Source organism: Lycorma delicatula, chromosome 1 (genome assembly GCF_047948215.1).
Source record: "Lycorma delicatula isolate Av1 chromosome 1, ASM4794821v1, whole genome shotgun sequence".
NCBI lineage: Eukaryota > Metazoa > Arthropoda > Insecta > Hemiptera > Fulgoridae > Lycorma > Lycorma delicatula.
The window spans coordinates 60,966,923-60,986,328 of record NC_134455.1 but is presented as its reverse complement, the minus strand read 5'-3'; the positions used below and the strand labels follow the sequence as shown (position 1 = coordinate 60,986,328).

At 32.3% G+C, this 19,406-nt stretch overlaps 1 protein-coding gene across 1 annotated transcript in view; it reads right to left on the bottom strand.

Annotated features, from left to right (window-relative positions):
• Positions 1-18,996, bottom strand: part of LOC142317518 (neprilysin-4-like) — a 101,175-nt gene extending 82,179 nt beyond the window's left edge. Inside the window, exon 1 of the mRNA XM_075354079.1 lies at positions 18,819-18,996. Within this exon, the coding sequence (XP_075210194.1) occupies positions 18,819-18,996 (178 nt within the window). The remainder of the gene's footprint in view (positions 1-18,818) is intronic.
• Between the last annotated feature and the right edge of the window lie 410 nt (positions 18,997-19,406).

Below are 19,406 nucleotides of genomic sequence, written 5' to 3'. Positions count from 1 at the left end.
CTTTAGTCACAAAGGTTTGCCACAAAGTATAGATTTCCTAAAGAGGAAATCTATTAGAAGAGGATGCGGTGAGATGGATCATTACTTGACACAATTTTTCAGCAGACACGGAGTATTTAATTATTATTTAAATAAAATAGGCAGTAGGGATGAAGCAACCTGTATGTATTGTGACCAACTTGACGATGTGGAACACACCTTTTTCATGTGTGACAGGTGGGAGGTTTTGAGATTTAACCAGAACATCAACGGATTAGCACCTGATAATATAGTGCAATTTATGACTAGCGGTGAACATAACTGGAACACAGTAGCAGGATATGTTAGGCAGATTCTGGCACAGAAATATGTTGATGAGAGAAGTCAAGGATATTAGTATAGACTAGGGTAGGGAGGACAGGCCCAGCGAGGAGGGCCGACATGCCGAGGTGTGTCGGTTCCAATGAGCCGCTGGGGAATCCGGGGGCTCTTAGATAGGAACACTGGAAAAGGATGATCAGTGAAAAGATCCGACACCACATCATGGCTAACCAGGTATGGCGTGATGTCAGAATTGGGCAACTAAAATAAGGACCTCTCAAAAAGAGCTGAACCGGTGGGCCGAACTGCCATGCCGGATGTACAGCTCGTAGGCGGGGAGGCCCATTAGAGTCTAAAGACACTCCCCTGGGCGGCATTAAACCAGCAAGTCGGTCCAGCCTAGAGGAGATGAGAGGAGAAAAAAAAAAAGTATGCTCGACAGTTATCTATCTATTAACAGTAAAATTTTTATCTTTTTTCTCAGTTTGCAGTCCCAATTACGAATTTCAGCTTCACAAATTCACATCTTTGTATTCGCTAAATACTTAACCAGAAGGTTTTGACGTTCTTAAAACATGGGTGTTGTCTTGATTTTCCAATGACCAACAGTTTTTTTTTTCAGTTCCAGTCATATTCGAACAGAAAAGCAGCAATCCTTGCTTTTGAATGCATTCCACAGACACATTTTTCTCCTTTAAATTTTAATGTTTTGTCGGGAGTAAATTTATAAAATAAGGCCGTTTCATCAGCATTAAATACGTCTTCCCATTCATAACCCTATTTGATCACTGGCCATTTTTCATCTAGCCAACTGTTAAAGTCAGAATTATCTACGCTGCCTTCTTCACCGTTAATGTTTGTAAAAACGATTTGATATCTCTTTTTAAATCAGTTCAGCCAACCATCGCTGTAAACAAACCCTTTGTATCCTAGTTGGTTAGCAAATTTTTCTGCCTGAATTTTCAAAGTGGGTTCATTTATGGCATGTTTTCACTTTGAACCAGGGTTCAAATATATGATATATTACGTGTTATAAGACCTTCATCCAAATCATTTTTTTCACATTGTCTTTTCTTTATTAATGAGACAGTAGAAGTAGAAAGCCCAGTAGTAATTTTACACACATATCAATTAGACTGCCTGTTTTCTAATTCCTCAATAGTTTTTAATTTGCCGCAAACTGAAAGAATTTCTCCTTTAATACCTGATATTACTTCTATGCCGAAAAATTGATCAAAAACACCACAAAACGCTCCCAAAATAACTTTTTTATAATTATTGTATGTCGCATTCAAATTCAAAAACAACTGACAATATGTTATCAATCGTTGCATATCATTTTTGAGGGGTTGTAAAGATGATTTAAAAATAGAGGATACTCTAATAGAGTTCTGATGAGATAGAAAGTGGTAGCAGTCTGCCACCTGTTTCCTGAATCAGTAAACCAAAACGGGAAAGCATATAATTGGTATGATCACATGAATGTAGAGAGTTGGTTTATCTCTACATTTTTATACAAAAATAATATTAACTATATGCAATAAGGGATGAAATAATGTTTGAACACATATTTTGCTAGCTTGTAGTTTGAATCAAATGTTAATTTGTAGCTGGAATAACTACCTGTTAACTTGTATCTATTAATTTTTGTCAAGTTTCTGTTACCAAACAAGAAAATCGAGTTTCTTATATTATTATTTATCTTAGTAATATTAAATATAATATTACAATATCAGTGTATTAATATCATAGTATTAAAAAAAGTATTTTTATTCAATTTTAAATAATTTACATGTGAACTACTGCAAATTTCTTAAAAATAAACAATTTTGTACAATTATGTGTTAATTTTTAAAAGTCAGTTTACATAAAATAAATGATAACTGTGCTTTGAGTAAATTATACTTAGTAGAATGTTCTCATGGAAATATTGTTACATAGATTAATGATAAATTTTAATAGTACAGAATAGCAGCACCTGGCAAAATTTGGTATAGCTTTGAATAAATAATGTTGCATTATCTTTAATCAAATTAATATTAATGGAAGCTTTTCCTGAATATAAATTTGAACATTAATTTTCAATAAGTAATTTTTTAATCATTTTTAATTGTTCAATCATTTTCCCAATCACTGACAAAGTACAAAGGGAACTGAATAAAATAGTGACTATGATCTGTTCCTTTATATTCTAATTGATGTTGACAGACATATGCATTAGTCAGATAAAAGTATGTATTTCATATATATCTTCAGAATTTTTTTTAAAGCCCCATTTTCAACTACCTGGCATTTGAATCTCAATGAAGGCATGTATTTAATTATAATTTTCAAGGAATGCCGGCTTATATATATATAAAATTCAAATATCAGGCAGAATTCTTTAGCTGGTAACCATAATTATTAAAATCAGCTGGTTTTTTAAATTTTTATACTGTTTTTTTATGCTGGGAACTGAACCCATGATGCTGCTATTACACAGATTAAAACTACAACTTCTCCAATGATCTTACTATTCAGTCATTTTGTTTACTCTGTCCTTTTTTCCAGACAATCATAATTAGACCCTGACAGTCTACTGTCTCAGTTTATTCCTTCTACCACAGTTCAGTTCCTTTCTATTTCCTCCTTCCAAAACTGCCCTTGCCAAATTTCCTCTCTAGGGTACCTATAAAGCTCTGTATTCTTTATTATTCAAAATTATCCTTTGCTAGTCCTTGCAAATTTCATTTTAAATTTTGATTGATTTTTTATTAGGATACTACAGTCACATCCTATTGGTCAGTTCCAGTTTTCCAAGTGGATGGAAGGAACCTGCGAGTTCTTTATTGTAGCAGATTCATGCAACTATATTAGAAATGTTTTACAAGAGCTGTCTTTGTAGTAGCATGTGCTAATAATCAGCTTAAATGAATTACTTAGACTCTTACTGAAATTCGTTACAGTACATATCATTAATCTTTGTAATGTAAGTAGTACTGGTACCAGAAGTAGCTTATACATTTGTGAACCTTCCTCAACCCCTTCATACTGAAACTACATCAGGCTTGGATTTGGACACTATATTACCATTGGGACTGTTATAGTGCTGGGTCTTGAAATATTATGTTTTTCTGAAATAGTTTTATGCCTAAATAACTAGTTTTTTAACTTTCCTGTAACCTTCTAAAATAACCTCTTAGTACCACTTTTGTCTTTTGTATTACATTATGGTAGTTATGTATACTGTATTGTATCGTATTATGGTAGAATTTTATACAACTATACAATAATTTCTGATCTAGTACCGTTAGCATTTTTTCTATATCACCATTAATCTACCTCATTCTTTATTTCTTTTATCAATACAAAGTGTTATCAATATAACTCTAAACATGTATTGGACATTTTCATAATTTCACTCACTATTCTTTCTCACTACTTATTCTAGTGTGAAGTTAAAAATTAATAGCAGCAATTCTATCACCTTGCTTTACTTTAATCTTAGTCTTAAAACTTTGGCAGTACTTCTTGTGTATTCAGAGAACATTCAAATATTTTAACCATCCTTTTTGATATCCCTAAACAAATAGTATTTTAAATTTAATAACCACCCAGGACCCTAACAGGAAAATATACTCCTAGTGAATAGCTTAACAAAACAGATCTAATTATATTTATCACTAAAACTATGTAAGTCACTCCACGACTTGCACCTTGTCTTTATCTAGTGTAAGTCACTAGGTAAAAGTAATAAACTAACCTTTTTTTATTATATATTCAGGACTCTGAAATCTATTACTGTTTGCATTATAAGAGAAATTAGAAAATGTAGATATTCTCGAGCATATTGACAAGTAAAAAATATTTATGATCAACCAGTTATTGCTTAGAAATTGAAGGACCAGCATTTTTAACTTCTAATTTTTAACGTGTGTACCTGAAAATTGATTACATCCTTTTATTAAGGCATTAATTAGTGTAAAATTTAATTAAAGTATTCAATACCTACTCTGTAACTTATCAGTTATTTATTAATTATGAAAAGTCTATAACTCTGTATGAGTAGCTATTACAGGTACTTAAAACGTAACAAGCAACAAATATCATAATTTATCAACTATTATTTTCATTAAAATTCTGTAAAAGTTTTACAAATTGAGCAACTTAACTCACTGTTTTTGCAATAGCTATGATTTCATGCTTTTTACTAACCAGTATGACACGTAGGCCACCACTCATCTTCAACTCTACCTGCTAGTAGTAAACAATTTGATATTATAGTATATGCACCAGTAGTGGTGCATAGTGGTTTCTTCAGAAACAATGCAATAGTGCAGTGAATATCATTAAATTGACTAATGAATTATATTATGTTGTTTCTTTTATATTGATAAATGACAGATAAGATAGTTTTAAAAGATTATTTTCATAACTGATTTTATTTTCTAAAGTGTGATGGACTTCATCTACAAAAACAGATATCGAAAAGGTAATGAAAGAAGATATTTTCTTGGTTTCACAGTAAATGACAGTGAATTGGATTTGATATATTGACACAGTGATTGACAGGAAATGGAATATGTTCGTAAACATTCATTTATAGATATGCATAGAATGCAGAACTTCTTCCATAATGCACCCATTTGTTCAAGAAAAACACAATAAAATGTATTTTTAAATTCATAACAAAAGCTCAAATTGTTTAGGTTAGTAATTTGTAACAATTTATTTATAACAAATAATATTGTAGATTATATGTGATATATATATAACAATTCTTAATCTATAATTAATATTGCAAAGATGATACTGAAAACTGAAAAATCAATGATATGCATGTAAAGAAAAATATTATTAATAAAATATTCATCTTTGTTATGAATTGTTTCATTATTCATTTCAATCCTATTAGTTAATAATATTGAATGAAGAACAAACATTAGTTCAGGAGATCTCACATGAAATGTCAGACACTTCTATTTTACAGATTGATATTTTATTGCAGATTTTAGGTTGTGACAACTTTAAACTTAATGAATACATATATAAAGATATTAATGCTGCTGTTTGATATTCATTCACACTTATGATTTATCTACTTTTGTAATGTTAATATGTCTAAGTAACAATGAGTAGTAAAAGAAACTGGATGAAGTTGTTTAGATGAATCATATTCACCTTGTTATATCAAGCATGTGTCCCAAATGCAAACAATAACTGTTTCCTCACTTCATAGTAACAGTCTTGCTCTGATGAATGTCATATTATACTAGCTTTAATGTGATGTATCTGATCGATAACCCCTTTATTCTGCCTAACTACCTTCAACTGATGTTTAGCAAAGCAGATATGACTAACATAGATAGATGGATAAAATGATCCATGAAAGTTGGCTGAATATAAGCTCCCTTAGCGTCTATATAGATCTTTAACATCTGGGATTGATTATCTCGATGACTTGAAACTGAACAGAATCTTGGTTATTGTATTTTGATGAGAACAGAGTCAAACACACAAATATCCACAATTATCAGATGATTGGTAAATATATCACATAAAGAATGCGTCATAGAGCAAACGTAAGATAGCACACAAAATATAGCAGAATCTTTCTGGTATGCAATAAAGGTGCATGTCATAGTATGACTCATACCTTCATGTCATACATGAAGTGAAAATAAATTCATACATACATGAAAATTATAATGGATGGGATCAAAAAACCATTTTAACAATTAGAGGCTTCTAATTGTTGTTTAATTGTAAACACAACTAAAATAAAAGTGAATGACTCAGACGTTTTTTAAATAAAATAAATTTATATGTGTAGATGGTTTTAACAGCAGAATACATTATTATAGTTTAAAATGAAATAAATATCATATTTACCTTTATATTAATAACAAATTAAAGATTTTGTTCAGTGCTGTATTTTCTGTTTTTAAGTAATAAAAAAATAAATGAGTAGTAACCTGTTCAACAATGTTACGATACAATTATTAAATTAAAAAAATAATTTAATTATAGGTGTTAATAATCAATTAGGATTATGGACAATTACACCTATTTACTTGTTTCAGTTGATAAAAAATGCAGTTTTGTAGATGAAAATTGCTATGTTTTACTAAAAGTATCTAAATAATATTTTTTTAATTTTTTTTTTTGCCAATTTCATTTCGTTGATCTAGAACATTATTCATATGTATATCACCATAAATGGTTTGACTCTACAAATGCTATCGGCTGTTATATAAAGCCTACGTTAAAGTGTTATAACTCATATCCACATTATATGTTTTAAATTCCAATTTCTGTAGATTCTTTTACAGTTTTTACTTTTATGTATATCTACAACCAAATTAATATCTGGATTTGTAGTAAATGGTTCATTATCCTATTTCTTTTCTTTAAAAGAATTTGTGGAAAATTTTTTCTCCTCTGATATTTATTAATTTCAAATTTTATCAGTATACCTAATTTTTAACATCTATCTGTAACACCATATTTTAAAAAGTTCTATTTACATTTCTGCTTTTCCTAATAATCATGCTTCACTATTACAAATTGCTACACTCCTAACAAATATTTTTTAAAAAATCATTCTAATTCTCAAATTTGTATTATCTCCTAGCAATCTTATTTACTGTATAAAATCTGTCCTAAGTTGTGTTCACCTGATTTTGATTTCTATCTTAATCCATACTTTGTGATTTTACTCCTTAAATATCAAATTCTGTATTATGTTCGTACACATATTTATATCTAATTATTTATCCTTCTTTCTGTTACATCTTATTACATTTATTTAATACTTATTAATATTTAAATAGGATTTATCTCCTAACAATGAATCCATACTCTTCAGAAATCTTTATCTTTTCTTTCTACTAAAAAAAACAATGTCACTGATGAATCTAAACATTTTAATTTTTTTCCTTGGCTAATTATTCCAGCCTCAAATTTTCAATTTGAAAATTCTGTCTTTAAATTCAGGAATTGAAAGACCTGATCATTAAAACACCTTTTTAATATTTTTGAAACATTAGACAAATGCCTGTAGACAACATGTCCTTAATTTTACACTAACATACTTTTATTCTTATTTTCTTTACCATCCTCTTCCATAGAAATCAACTTTCATTTTCTTTATGAAATCAGGCTAATAATGTATCATAAACAGAAAGCTATTTGATTTGAGCCTTTGGGGAACTACTCTCTAAACATGTGAAAATCTGTTTTTGAACTTCCATGATCGACTAGAAACTCTAAAAATGGTGAAATTATGCAGTAGCATGTAAATTAATCCAAACACAAATGTTATCCTGAATCATTGTTAGGCATGGCATTTTTCATATACTACAAAACTTCCATTTCATATTCTCATGCACAAGTTTCCAGCTTATAAGGTGAATTAATCATCCAAAAAAAAATGTAATTTTTTATACTTAATCACTTCATGTATATGTTTTGACATGCAATTCAACAAGTGTGCTAGATATTTTTTTTTTGATTTCTTCATCATAAAATCACACAAATATTATTGCTTGAATGAGGTCAATGTTTGTGGTACAATTCATTTTTAGAGCTGTTTTTTGACTATTGTTTTAAAAATTTTCAACTGGGTTTAAGTCTGAGGAACTGTCTGGCCTTGGGAGCACTTCAATGTTTACTTCTTCAAAAAGGTTTTCCATTTTTTGGCAGTATACAAAATTTTATTGAAACACTTCATTGCCTTACGGGAATTTCACTACCCTTTTCTTCAGAATCTTGTTATATCCATCACTTGTTAACATACATCTACTGGAAGTAATGAACAAGGGCCTTAAAATTTGAAACTACCCCCAAAACATCTTTTTTCTGGGATTGTTTAAATGATTGTTGGATGTAAGCGAATGATGTATTTTCATTTGATGCTTTTCTAATATATGGAACCCTTTAACCCTGAACATAAAATGTGACTTAGAAAATAACATTTTTTCAGTCTTCTTTGGTCCAGTTATCATGTCTTTTGGCCTACAATAACGTTTCTTTTCACATTGCTGGTGTTAAAAGCTGATTTTTAGCTGGTCAACAAGCATTTCGTCCAGCTGAAAAAAGTTGGCGTCTAACAGTTGTCATGTGATAATCTGTTTCAAGGTTGCAAATTCTTAATTTAAATCCACAGCAGATAATCTTGGATCAAGTTTATTTTTCTCACTAATAACCGATACTGTGTTGGAGTAATTTTTCTTTTACAGCCATATCTACCTTTCCTTTATGCGATCAATCCGTTAGCGATCAAAACGAGCGTAAATATCTTTGGTTAGATTATATTGAGATACGTACGATTTGTCAGTACATAGTCAACATAATCTAAAGTGTTAAGTAATTTTATTTTGCATAAAGTGGAAAGTTACTAGTTTCTTTAAACTGTTTTAAGCAGTTTAAAGACTAACACCACACTAAGAAGCTATTTGTCAGTGTGTCATACACTGAAAGAGAAATTTTTTTCGAAAAGGCTTTCCTGGAGTCATGTCCGTTATTATATATTACACATATAAAAAAAATATGAAAATGTGATTTTGTAATAAAAAATGAATAAACGGTACTTGTTTATTAGCGTACCGCCACTTTTTTCACGTTTTTTGATAACTTATTTGTTAAAAGGGCAACATATTAAACAAATAATATGTCTGTTAGAGGGCGAAGCAAGCGTAGGTTATTTATTTAGCTTATGTTGATTCCGTGTACTGACGAATTGTATGTATAGTCAACATAACTTACCCTCGTTAACCTTGTCTCAATTGCATATTATACACTATATTTAACGTTGATTCGATGAAGTTAGCGATTAAAACGAGCGTAAATATCTTTGGTTAGATTATATTGAGATACGTACGATTTGTCAGTACATAGTCAACATAATCTAAAGTGTTAAGTAATTTTATTTTGCATAAAAAATGTCCTTTCTTTGCATTATGTAAACGTTATTATTCATTTTCTCATACATCTGAAGAAGTTGCATAAAAAAAAAGTGGTGGTGCCATAATAAACAAATACCAAATAAACGTTTACAAAACACTATTTACAATATGAAAGTTGCAAAATTTTATTTCTCACTATGCCTAACACCTACACTGCTAAGGTGAATTTTAGCCTGACCGTCATTTTTGTTACCTATATATTTTCTTGTTTAAATTCACCAGTTAATGAATTTTTATGTAGCATGTAATCTACAGTATGAAATTTGTACTTAACAAATGAATTTTATCCAGATAAAAAGTGAGATAAATTCATCTCTCATAGCGACGGAGGAATACAATATAGTTTGTATTAATGTATTACAAAACATTTCATTATGAAAAAAGTATACTAAAACAATGACAAAAAATCTTTAAAAGTACATTATAGGAAAGTATCCGTTCTTAAAATAAATTACTACATTTTATAAGAAAAAAAAGAATCTGATGATGATTACTCGTTATGTAAATAACTAACTGTTAGCAAATTCACTACCTCACACTACTTTACTATACAATTGTCACTTATTTAATCAATCTTTAATCCAACCTATTAAACTAAAAAAACAAGAAAAATAGCCCTAATACTAAAAAAAAACTTAAAATTGTAAATGATGTTGTCGGCTTTTACAAATTTGGAAATATATTTTTCTAGAAAGCACTCGACATGTTGACTTCATAGTCACTGCACTTTATTTTGACTTTGTTGATTTTTCTTTGTGCGTATTATCTATTGTGAGCAGTTAAATTGTTTTTGTAGCACAGTTTACAGCGGGCCGGTTTTGGAGTTTTAATTATTGTACGGTCTTTGGGAACAATAGTTTGCATTTGCATCTCATTTTTATAAAATATTGTTTCAACTAGCTGTTCCTTGAACTCAGTAATAGTTATTTTCTTTCCAGTTACCGTTTTATAAATGCTTAATGATAACTTTGGCGAGTAGCAAATCAACTAAAACTTTCCTATACCATTTAAGGCTTTTCCTTAAAGGAGTATCGTAAGACCCCCATCTGATCTGTTAAGTATGAATGAATGACTTGTCTTTATTTTCATGCATGATAGTTTAAGGCTTCACAGAATTTCGTTATTTTTACTTTTATCGCTCATTATTTGGTCAGTGCGCTTCACTGAAAGCACTAAAACGTCTCTTTTATCTTTCCACTTTAAGGCAACATTGTTTTTATTTTTACGAGCAATCACTACCCCGCGTTTTAATTCGGTACTAACATCAGATGGATTTAATTTGGGTTTTTTTGTTAATTGTACCAACCAAATCTGTTTCCTTATTTAGTAGACTTTCAGTTAAATGAACACTGGTACGTATATTAGTTGACCGTGCACAGTGTTCTCATACAGTTAGTGTAAGGCTCAATAAGTTCTAACACTACTTTCTCGAAAACTAGCTCATCAGTATTTTTATTTTTCTTCTCTTTACCGCAATATATTTTATATGCTAAAGTGAAGCAATCTTTAGCACAGAACTTAAATACTTTTGTCATATCTGTGATATTTATTTTTTAAATATTGCCTGAAACAAATGCGCCTCAAAAAATATAATACTCTTGTCAATGCTCATACACTCCTCAGGGTTTAAGGCCATTTTAAAATTAAAAACTACTGCTTCGAATACAGAAATAATTTTGTAGTCTGTCATCGGGACTTGCATCTAGTTTATTAGCATAGTGCAACATGCTCATAATTGAGTCGAAACGATTTTGATTCATTATACAGAGAAGTGGTGTACAGAATAGTCTATCATTTCTCCAATAATATTCCATTGTGGGTAGGGCGTTCAATCTCATGCATATAACTATTACTAGAAATACAGTTATCTCATGCCTATTAGTATGTACTCACCATTTACGGGTTCTTGCATTTGGTGGTATTTAGGTCTAGATAATATTTGTTGTTGCGCATACAGATTTGTTTCTACAACGATCTTATCTATTTCATTGGTTACAAATAATTTTCAAAACTCATGCGGAATGCAGCCACCCATAGTTTCATTAAGATCTAGATTAAAGCCAAGGGGCTCATCATTCGCATTGTAATCAAACCTATTTAGATCATCATTAACTAGATCCCCAAGTACTGCCTGGATCTGATTGTCCTGAAAGGTGGAAAGCTAACAATTTCAACATTACCTAAATTTACACTTTCACTTTCATCAAAACTATTTCCACTATTATTACCTTCAAGTTGCCATGAAGGGTCAGTCAGAATCGTCTCCGAAAAGACTCACTTTTTTCTTGTTTTTCCCCCTCTACTCCTCAGGTTGGTCGGGACTGATGGGTATAACTCCACCCAGGGGAGTGTCTGGTTACTCTAACGAGCATTCCCACCAACCGGCTGTATGTTCAGCATGGTAGGTCGGCTCGCCGGTCAGCTCTTTTGAGGAGTCTTTATTGTGACCTTTCTTGACGCCGTGTCCGGACATATCTGCCCAAAACACAGCACCGGGTCTTTTCTCTTTTACTGTGCCTACCATCCCCAGAGGATCATAGTCACTGGCACATCTAGGCATGCCAGCCCTCACCACTGGGTCTGTCCTCCCGTTCCTATACTAATAGCCCCAGCGCCGCTCCTCTTGATTTTTACTCCTGATTACCTCCGTGGTGTATGTGTTGATTCTCCTCCAATGTTCATCGCTTTTTAATATGTAGTTCACAAGGGGATCTGGTGTACACTGTGCGATACCAGCCCTATTCCGTTGTACGTCCCACTTTCGGCATTTGAAGACTGTATGTTCAACAGGGTCCTCGTCTTTGCAAAACATACATGACGGTGACGCACGTCTGCCTATTTTATGCAGGTAATCTTGAAAATTTCCATACCCCGTTAATATCTGCACTATGTAGAAGTTTACTTCACCAAACTAACTACCGTTCTACGCGTCTAGGTCATGCATACTTCGCTTGGTCCATTGTGCCACTCCTCTTGCACGCCACCTGTTCTTCCATTCGGTCACCATAAGTTCTTTAGCGTCTCTCCTGCTCGAGCCATGAGCTATTTCCAGTCTTTCTCCCACTTGAAGGTCGACAGGCGGAACTGAAGCGAGAACACAGAGGGCCACAGAGGAACACAGGCGTGAACACAGAGGTACGATACCGTGCGGTAGGCGGAAACTACTTCTATTAGGGCTCTCCTGTGTACGCTTTTAACTCTAGTCAAATTCCTTTTTATGCGTAAGGATGTCTCCCACACTGGTGCTGCATATAAGATTGACGATATTATTGTTGACACTACCAATTTCCTCTTCGACGCCCTTGGCGCACTTTGCGACCTTAATAAAGTGTTCAGTGGTATTACCATGCCTTCAGTCTTCTTGCAACAGTTGTTGATGTGGCTAGTAAATTTTCAGTTCTTATCCAGTAACACCCCTAGATATTTTAGGGGGCTTGTCTCATAAATTGGCTGGTCTCCCACTACTAAATTTATTGTCACTAACCTGAGACGAAGGTTCGTCAATCTGAGAGAAAGACTCATCCAATACCATTCGAATTAAGTTGTATAAAAAACTTAAGGCACTAAAGAGCTATATGCAGTAAAATAACACGAGATAGTAAGAAGGCCTTAGCTATTGTTTTTTAGAACTCACTTTAGAAACATTACTCTTTAGGTACAAAAGAAATAGAACTGTTAGCACATAAAATTAACAAACTTCTACAAATACAATTAATAAAACATTCACTGTTTCAATTTCTACAGACTAGTAATGGATAAAACAAATAAACACGTAAGTTTATTTTCTTTACACTTTACAGTACAGATTACGCGTGAAGGTAAGAAATCTGATGTTAACCGAGCCAAAGTGTTTTGCCAACTGAGAAACCTGAATTTTCGTACGGTTTTAACCAGAAAAAAACAGATATTGTACGAAATATAGTCCCTAATAAAAGAAATATTATTATAAAAATTTAATGGCCTATAAGTTTACTAATTTATTGATACAAAAATGGTAAGAATATTTTCGAATTCTACCTTTTTCTTAAAAAAGAAAAAGACGTATGAGACTTTTTTTTAGTTGTATGGCACATCAAATAAATTGACAAAGAGGTATTGAAGTATCTCTTGCACTTAGCGTGATTGTAAAATTTTCTTTACTAGTGAGTCATCTTTCGACAACGAATACACACTCATACTAATGAGAGATGAATTTTTCTCTCAGTTTTGCTTTTGGCACGTTACGACTTTTATCATGGCAGTGAAAGCCATGACGAGAAGGGAGAAATATGCATTAGATTTTGATCCAAATCTTCCTAGGAACCATAGTACCAAAAAGATTTGAAAAGCAGTGGTTTTAAGATTAAAATTATAAAATATGAAAATTAGTTGTAAAGAAATTTAAGACTATTAGAAAAAAATAGCCTAAATAAACATTTTTCCATTTGAAACAAACAAAATCCTCTAATTCAGTGTACAATGCCTCCATAGTAGCAATCCTCTTGACAGAATTTGTAGGAAGTTTCATTAAAAATTTTGCCTTCCTTCTCATAGGAGTTAAAAATAAAAAAAAAAAAGCCTTACTGTCATAAACTACCAAAATCATTGGTCAAGTTGAGTGAAATCTGAAATTTCCCAAGAGGAGTGGAGCTACCCAAAACTATTTTTGTGCTTAGCCCAGTCAGTCCTGATTTTTTTTCTTAAGAAAAAATGTTTGTGATCTGATAATTCGAAATAATGATTTTTTTTTACTTTTGATGTTTACTCTTAGAAAAAAAATTTGTTTATATTTGTACACATTGGAACTCTAAGTGATGCAGTACTGATTCATAAATAATTATACACTGCAATTGTATTTATGAATGAACAACTTCTACATTTATGTTATAATGTTATATTTTAGTAAGTTTAAATAAATTTTATTTTTTATGTCTAATTATCATTCTCATTTATATTTTCTTTGTTGATGATTAATACTGACAGTATTATTTTTGATAGAATGCAACGTAGCAGTTTCTCTCTTTTGATAAATATAAATGTATTTTACAATTCTGACATTTGATTCTGGGTTTTCCCTTGCATTTAGGATATTTACATCTTCTAATTATTTTTCAGTCATCATGAAGATGCAAGTGATCAAGTGATCCCATCATATTGTATTTCTTCTGCTGATCCTTATTTCTCCGCAGTGTCTCTTGAGAAATGATGAATGTACTGTAACATTAGATGTCTTTTCACATGTTGTTTTGTTGACAGGGGTTGTGTAATAAAGAAGACCATCAGTTGCTGTCATTGGAAATTGCAAAAGATCCATAATTTTATTCTTAGATACCTTGTCAGTGCATCTTTTCTATAATTGTTCCAACTTTGAACAACAGCAAAATCAATAGTGTGAAATATAATACGTAATGGCCTATTTTTCGACCTGATAAATGTCCTGTAGTAGCTCAAAAGCTGGTTGAAGGAATCAACTCCACCCGTGACATGATTATACCTTTGAATTTTTTCCGATCAAGGTATTGTAACAAATTTATTTTCTTTTTTACACCATCTTGGTGTAAAATCTGATGTCACAATTACCAACAGTGACTAAAAATGCATTTAAAAATTTTGTTTAATATTGTAAACAATTTTCCAACAGGTCTAATAGTTTAAATATTTTTATGCATTATGAAGATTATTTTTCTGCTACATATTAAATTCAAAGATTAAAAAAAATTTAATTCCTCAAATTCAGCAATTTTTACATTGTTATACTTTTCAATTACTTGAAAAACTTAATTTTTTATCAGTTCTGAAATATTTTTGAACTGATCTTCAAATCAGAAGATCTTCAATTACTTATTAACATATTAAATGGAATTCCTAAATGAAAAAGTGATTCGGGAGCAAATTAACAATACTCTCTACAGTTTACTGTTATTATAAACCGAATTATTAAGATTAGAACTCATCAGCAATTGTACAATAAGCCACATATAGAAAAAAAAAAGAATTATATTCAATTTGTTTTAAAAGAACATATCAATTCTTATATAGAAGCTATCAGAGTTGATACAAAATAGAGAAATAAAGATTATAGAATAATTATTTGTTTGAATTTTTTATAATAATATGTTGGTGATGCTAAAAAATTCAACAAAGGTCTAAAATCGCTGTCATGAAATTGAATAGAAAGAATGTTGCATTCTGCAAAACACTACCATATGTACGGGTTCCCATTTGTGTATTACCAAAATTTGGAAAAGTTAAAGACAAATACTCAACAGTTCCACTAGGGGTCATCTGAAATATTGTTGGCATTGCTAATATACTTATGGAGTGGGTAGTGCATTGTGACAGGATGTCTTAAGACACCAGTTGCTTTGTTCTAGTGTTGTTAATTTTTTGTTCTTTTTCATGTTTTATGAACAGTATTTTTCAATATTTGTCACCTACCTTTTTTTTTCTTTAATTACTACCTTCTCATTCACTCCAACCTTTGCAATGCCTCATTCAAGACGTAACAACAGATTAGCAAGAGGAATGGCTTTAAAAAGACAAAGTAAACATATATATGAACATTTGCAACAAAATAATTGAACAAAATCCAGAAATGTTGCATCCAGAAATTCAAGCTTGAATCGAACTAAAATAAATTTGAAGAGAATATAAATTTCAGTACGTTTGTAAAATCTCTTAAAAGAATAAAGAAGTTAACATTGATAATCATTAAGAAATGTAATTTTCATACATGACATAAAATTTAAGATATTAAAGAAATTATTAGCAGACAATAGTATGACAATTTTGGTAAAAAAGCATGATATACTGTTCGAAGTATGGTACAGTGGTTCTTAAAACTTTTCACAGATAGTGCGTGTCTATATTTTGTAATTAGTTTCCTACAAAATGTTTAATTTAAAATTTTTCAAAAATTTGTTATTTATATAGTATTTTTTTTTCATCTTTGAAGGGAGCAGTTGCCCCTCTCTCAATATGCCCATGAGTCAATGTGATTTTATGATGAAAAAAAAAACATGAGGAGGGGGATCAGAGTATAGATTGAGGAACAAACAATGAAAACAAAAGAATCATAAAGGAAGATTGATCTTAAAGAATTGTATAATATCATAAAAGTACTATTTAAGAAAGGATAATGGAGGATATTCAAGACAAAATGGGGGTAATGATGACATTGTGGTGGTATTATGAATACTAAGGAGAGAATTTGACTTGAAGCACTTTTACAGGGAGAGTTAGTGACACCAGTAAAATATTTAAAGTTAAAGTCCGCATAGTGCAGTAACAGGATGTCTCTTCGAAAACGTAGCAGAGACAATCCTGATTCACATGTAAGGCTACCAACTGGACTGGTGCGAAAAGCTCCAGTCATATATAGTATTCCAGCATTTTCTACCATGTCTATGGCTTTTAAGTAACTCTTTCAAGCAGAGGCATAAACAATGCAGCCATAGTTGATTCTTGATTGTATCAATGATATATACAGTCATAGAAGAACTTCTCAATCCGATCCCCAATTGATATTTGACACATTTGATTATGATTAATGTTCATTTGCATTTTGTTGCTAATTGACATACATGAGGACACCATGTAAGTCCTTTGTTGTAGATTAGTCCCAAAAACTTGACTTCCTCTTTATATGGAACTTGAACACCTTTATTGTTTGTTAATTGAGAACTGAAGTGTGCTCCTCTAAAGCTACAGATATGTACGGCGCATGACTTCGGTTGAGAACCTGAAGCCAGACCTTTCAGCCGTATCAATGATATCATAGGTTACTCGTTGCAATTTGTACCAGACCATTGCAGTTTTTGTGCTTTCATAGAATATCGCCAGATCGTCAATTTACCAATGTCCATTGGTAATGTTGTAGAACCCTATTGACTGCAATTGTAAACAGACTACCGCTGACGTGTGATCACTGTGGAACTCCATTTCGTAATTGCCTACTTTTCGAATAGATGTTGCCAACACGTACTTTTATAGTTCGCAGGGTTAAATAGCTGGTGATAACCAAGAGGAAATTTCCATGTAGGCCCCATTCATGCATTTGTTTTAAAATTCCATGCCTCCAGGTCATGTCAAATGCTTTTTCAAGGTTGAAAAATACGCCTCCGAAGTGCTTCTTGCTAATAAAACCATCTGTATAGCGTTCTCAAGAATTATCCTATTATCGGTTGCAGAATGACGCTTTCTACAGCCGGTTTGATAAGATAATAGAAGTTGCTTCCTTTTCAATAACCATACAAAACGAGCATTTATTATTTTATCTATAAGTTTGCCGATACATGATATTAGAGATATCAGTCTGTAACTCTTAACATCTATGCGACACGTCCCTTATTTCAAAAGCGGTATGACCATTGCTTCTTTCCACAATTGTGAATATGAGGCGAGGCCCATATTCTATTAAGTAAGTGTAATATATCCACGCATTATCATCATCTTTAAATTTTTTATTAATCAGTAAGGAATATCAACTTATCCAGGTGAAGTATCACTGGAGTTTAGTAGAACATGATTGATTTTAACGAATGAAAACGGTAAGTTGTAAAAAACGTCGTTTTCCGTTACAAAGTTTAATACTACTTGTTCTCTTGCGATGCGAATGAAATCGATGTGATGATTTTCATTGCTACTTAGTTTCGAACTGATTGGCCAACAATTCAACTATAGCTTTTTGATCAATTACGACGACACCGGCTTGTTCAAGCGCGTTTGCTGAACGGCTATCGGATTGGGGCCAACTATATCCTTAACCTTTTTCCATATTTGCCTAGCAGGTGTTCTGCTATCGATAGAGGACACATATGCCTCCCAGGATGCTTTTTTTGCAGATAACACAGTACGTCTTGCGTAGGCATGATGTTTTTTATAAGATATTAAATTCTCCGAGGTAGGACGGATTCTTGAATAAATTGAAGGCTTTCTTTTTCTTGTAATCGCTACACTTATTTCGATGCTCCACCACGGTACATGTGTTTCGTCGAATTTGCAGTAATTTTAGGAATGTTTTCCTCCACTGAATTTATGCTCGCGCATAAATTCAGTGGTATTTTTATGTCTTCATCGATGTTTCCAGTATGATCTGGCATAACGACGTTGTTTATATAGCCAGTCCAATTGGCACGTATAAAACACCAACGTTGATTAAAATTTGGTACTGTTTTCCGTACATTTGTTTCAATTATAATTGGAAAGTGGTCGTTTCCTTGCAGGTGTTTATCAACGTTCCAGTCCAACAACAGCGACAATGCCGGACTGCAAAACGACAAATCTGTCGCCGAAGTTTCACAGTTTCGTATGTTGAAAAAGGTTCCTGTACTTTTGATTAACAAGATTAGCTCGGTGTCTGATATAAATTCTTCGACGTTGCACCCCCTGTTTTCTAATCGTTCTAAACCCCAAAGTGGGTTATACGCATTAAAATCCCTTACTAAAGTTATTGGTTCAGAGAGTTGGTCATATAAGTTTCGCAGAACATTGATGTTCCAGTTTCCGTCTGACAGACAGATGTTACAGACTGAGACTTCAACCGGAAATAACAGACGTATAGTGACAGCTTGTAACGCAATTACGTTGTATTACGTTGTACATGTATTCGTTGAAAAGGCACATGTGAACGTACAAGAATGGAAACACCACCACTTGTCCGTCGATTAGGTTCAACATCTGTACGTATTACATCATATCCACGTAGATTGAAATCAAGTTCAGGCTTAAAGCGTGTTTCTTGAAGACACACGCCATGTAGGGTTGTGCTCATTTATAAGTAGTCGAATCTCAGATAAATGTAAGACACAAACGTTAATACTCCATTGTATTATATTCTCCATTCCTTTTATAGGCGTGGTTTACATTTTGGCCATCCTTTCTTCTTTTCCGTAACCGTAGTAAAACTTTGGTTAGTTTGTGACTCCATAGAACCGCAGTCACTCTCCTCATCTGAGATTATCGCAGTTTCAGGGTTTGGTAGAGTTGCGCTCTGTGTTAAGACCGGAATTTGCTGGTTTCAGCAGTACGGTCGAGGATGCGTAAACAATCGGCGGCGACGGCGCGGGAGGTTACATCGTCGCGCCTTGTGTCGTTTCTCAATCTCTGTATCAATGATTCTCTCTTCATGTGGTCAACTGAAGGGTCTCCATTACACCTGCAATAACATTGACCCTGGCCGCC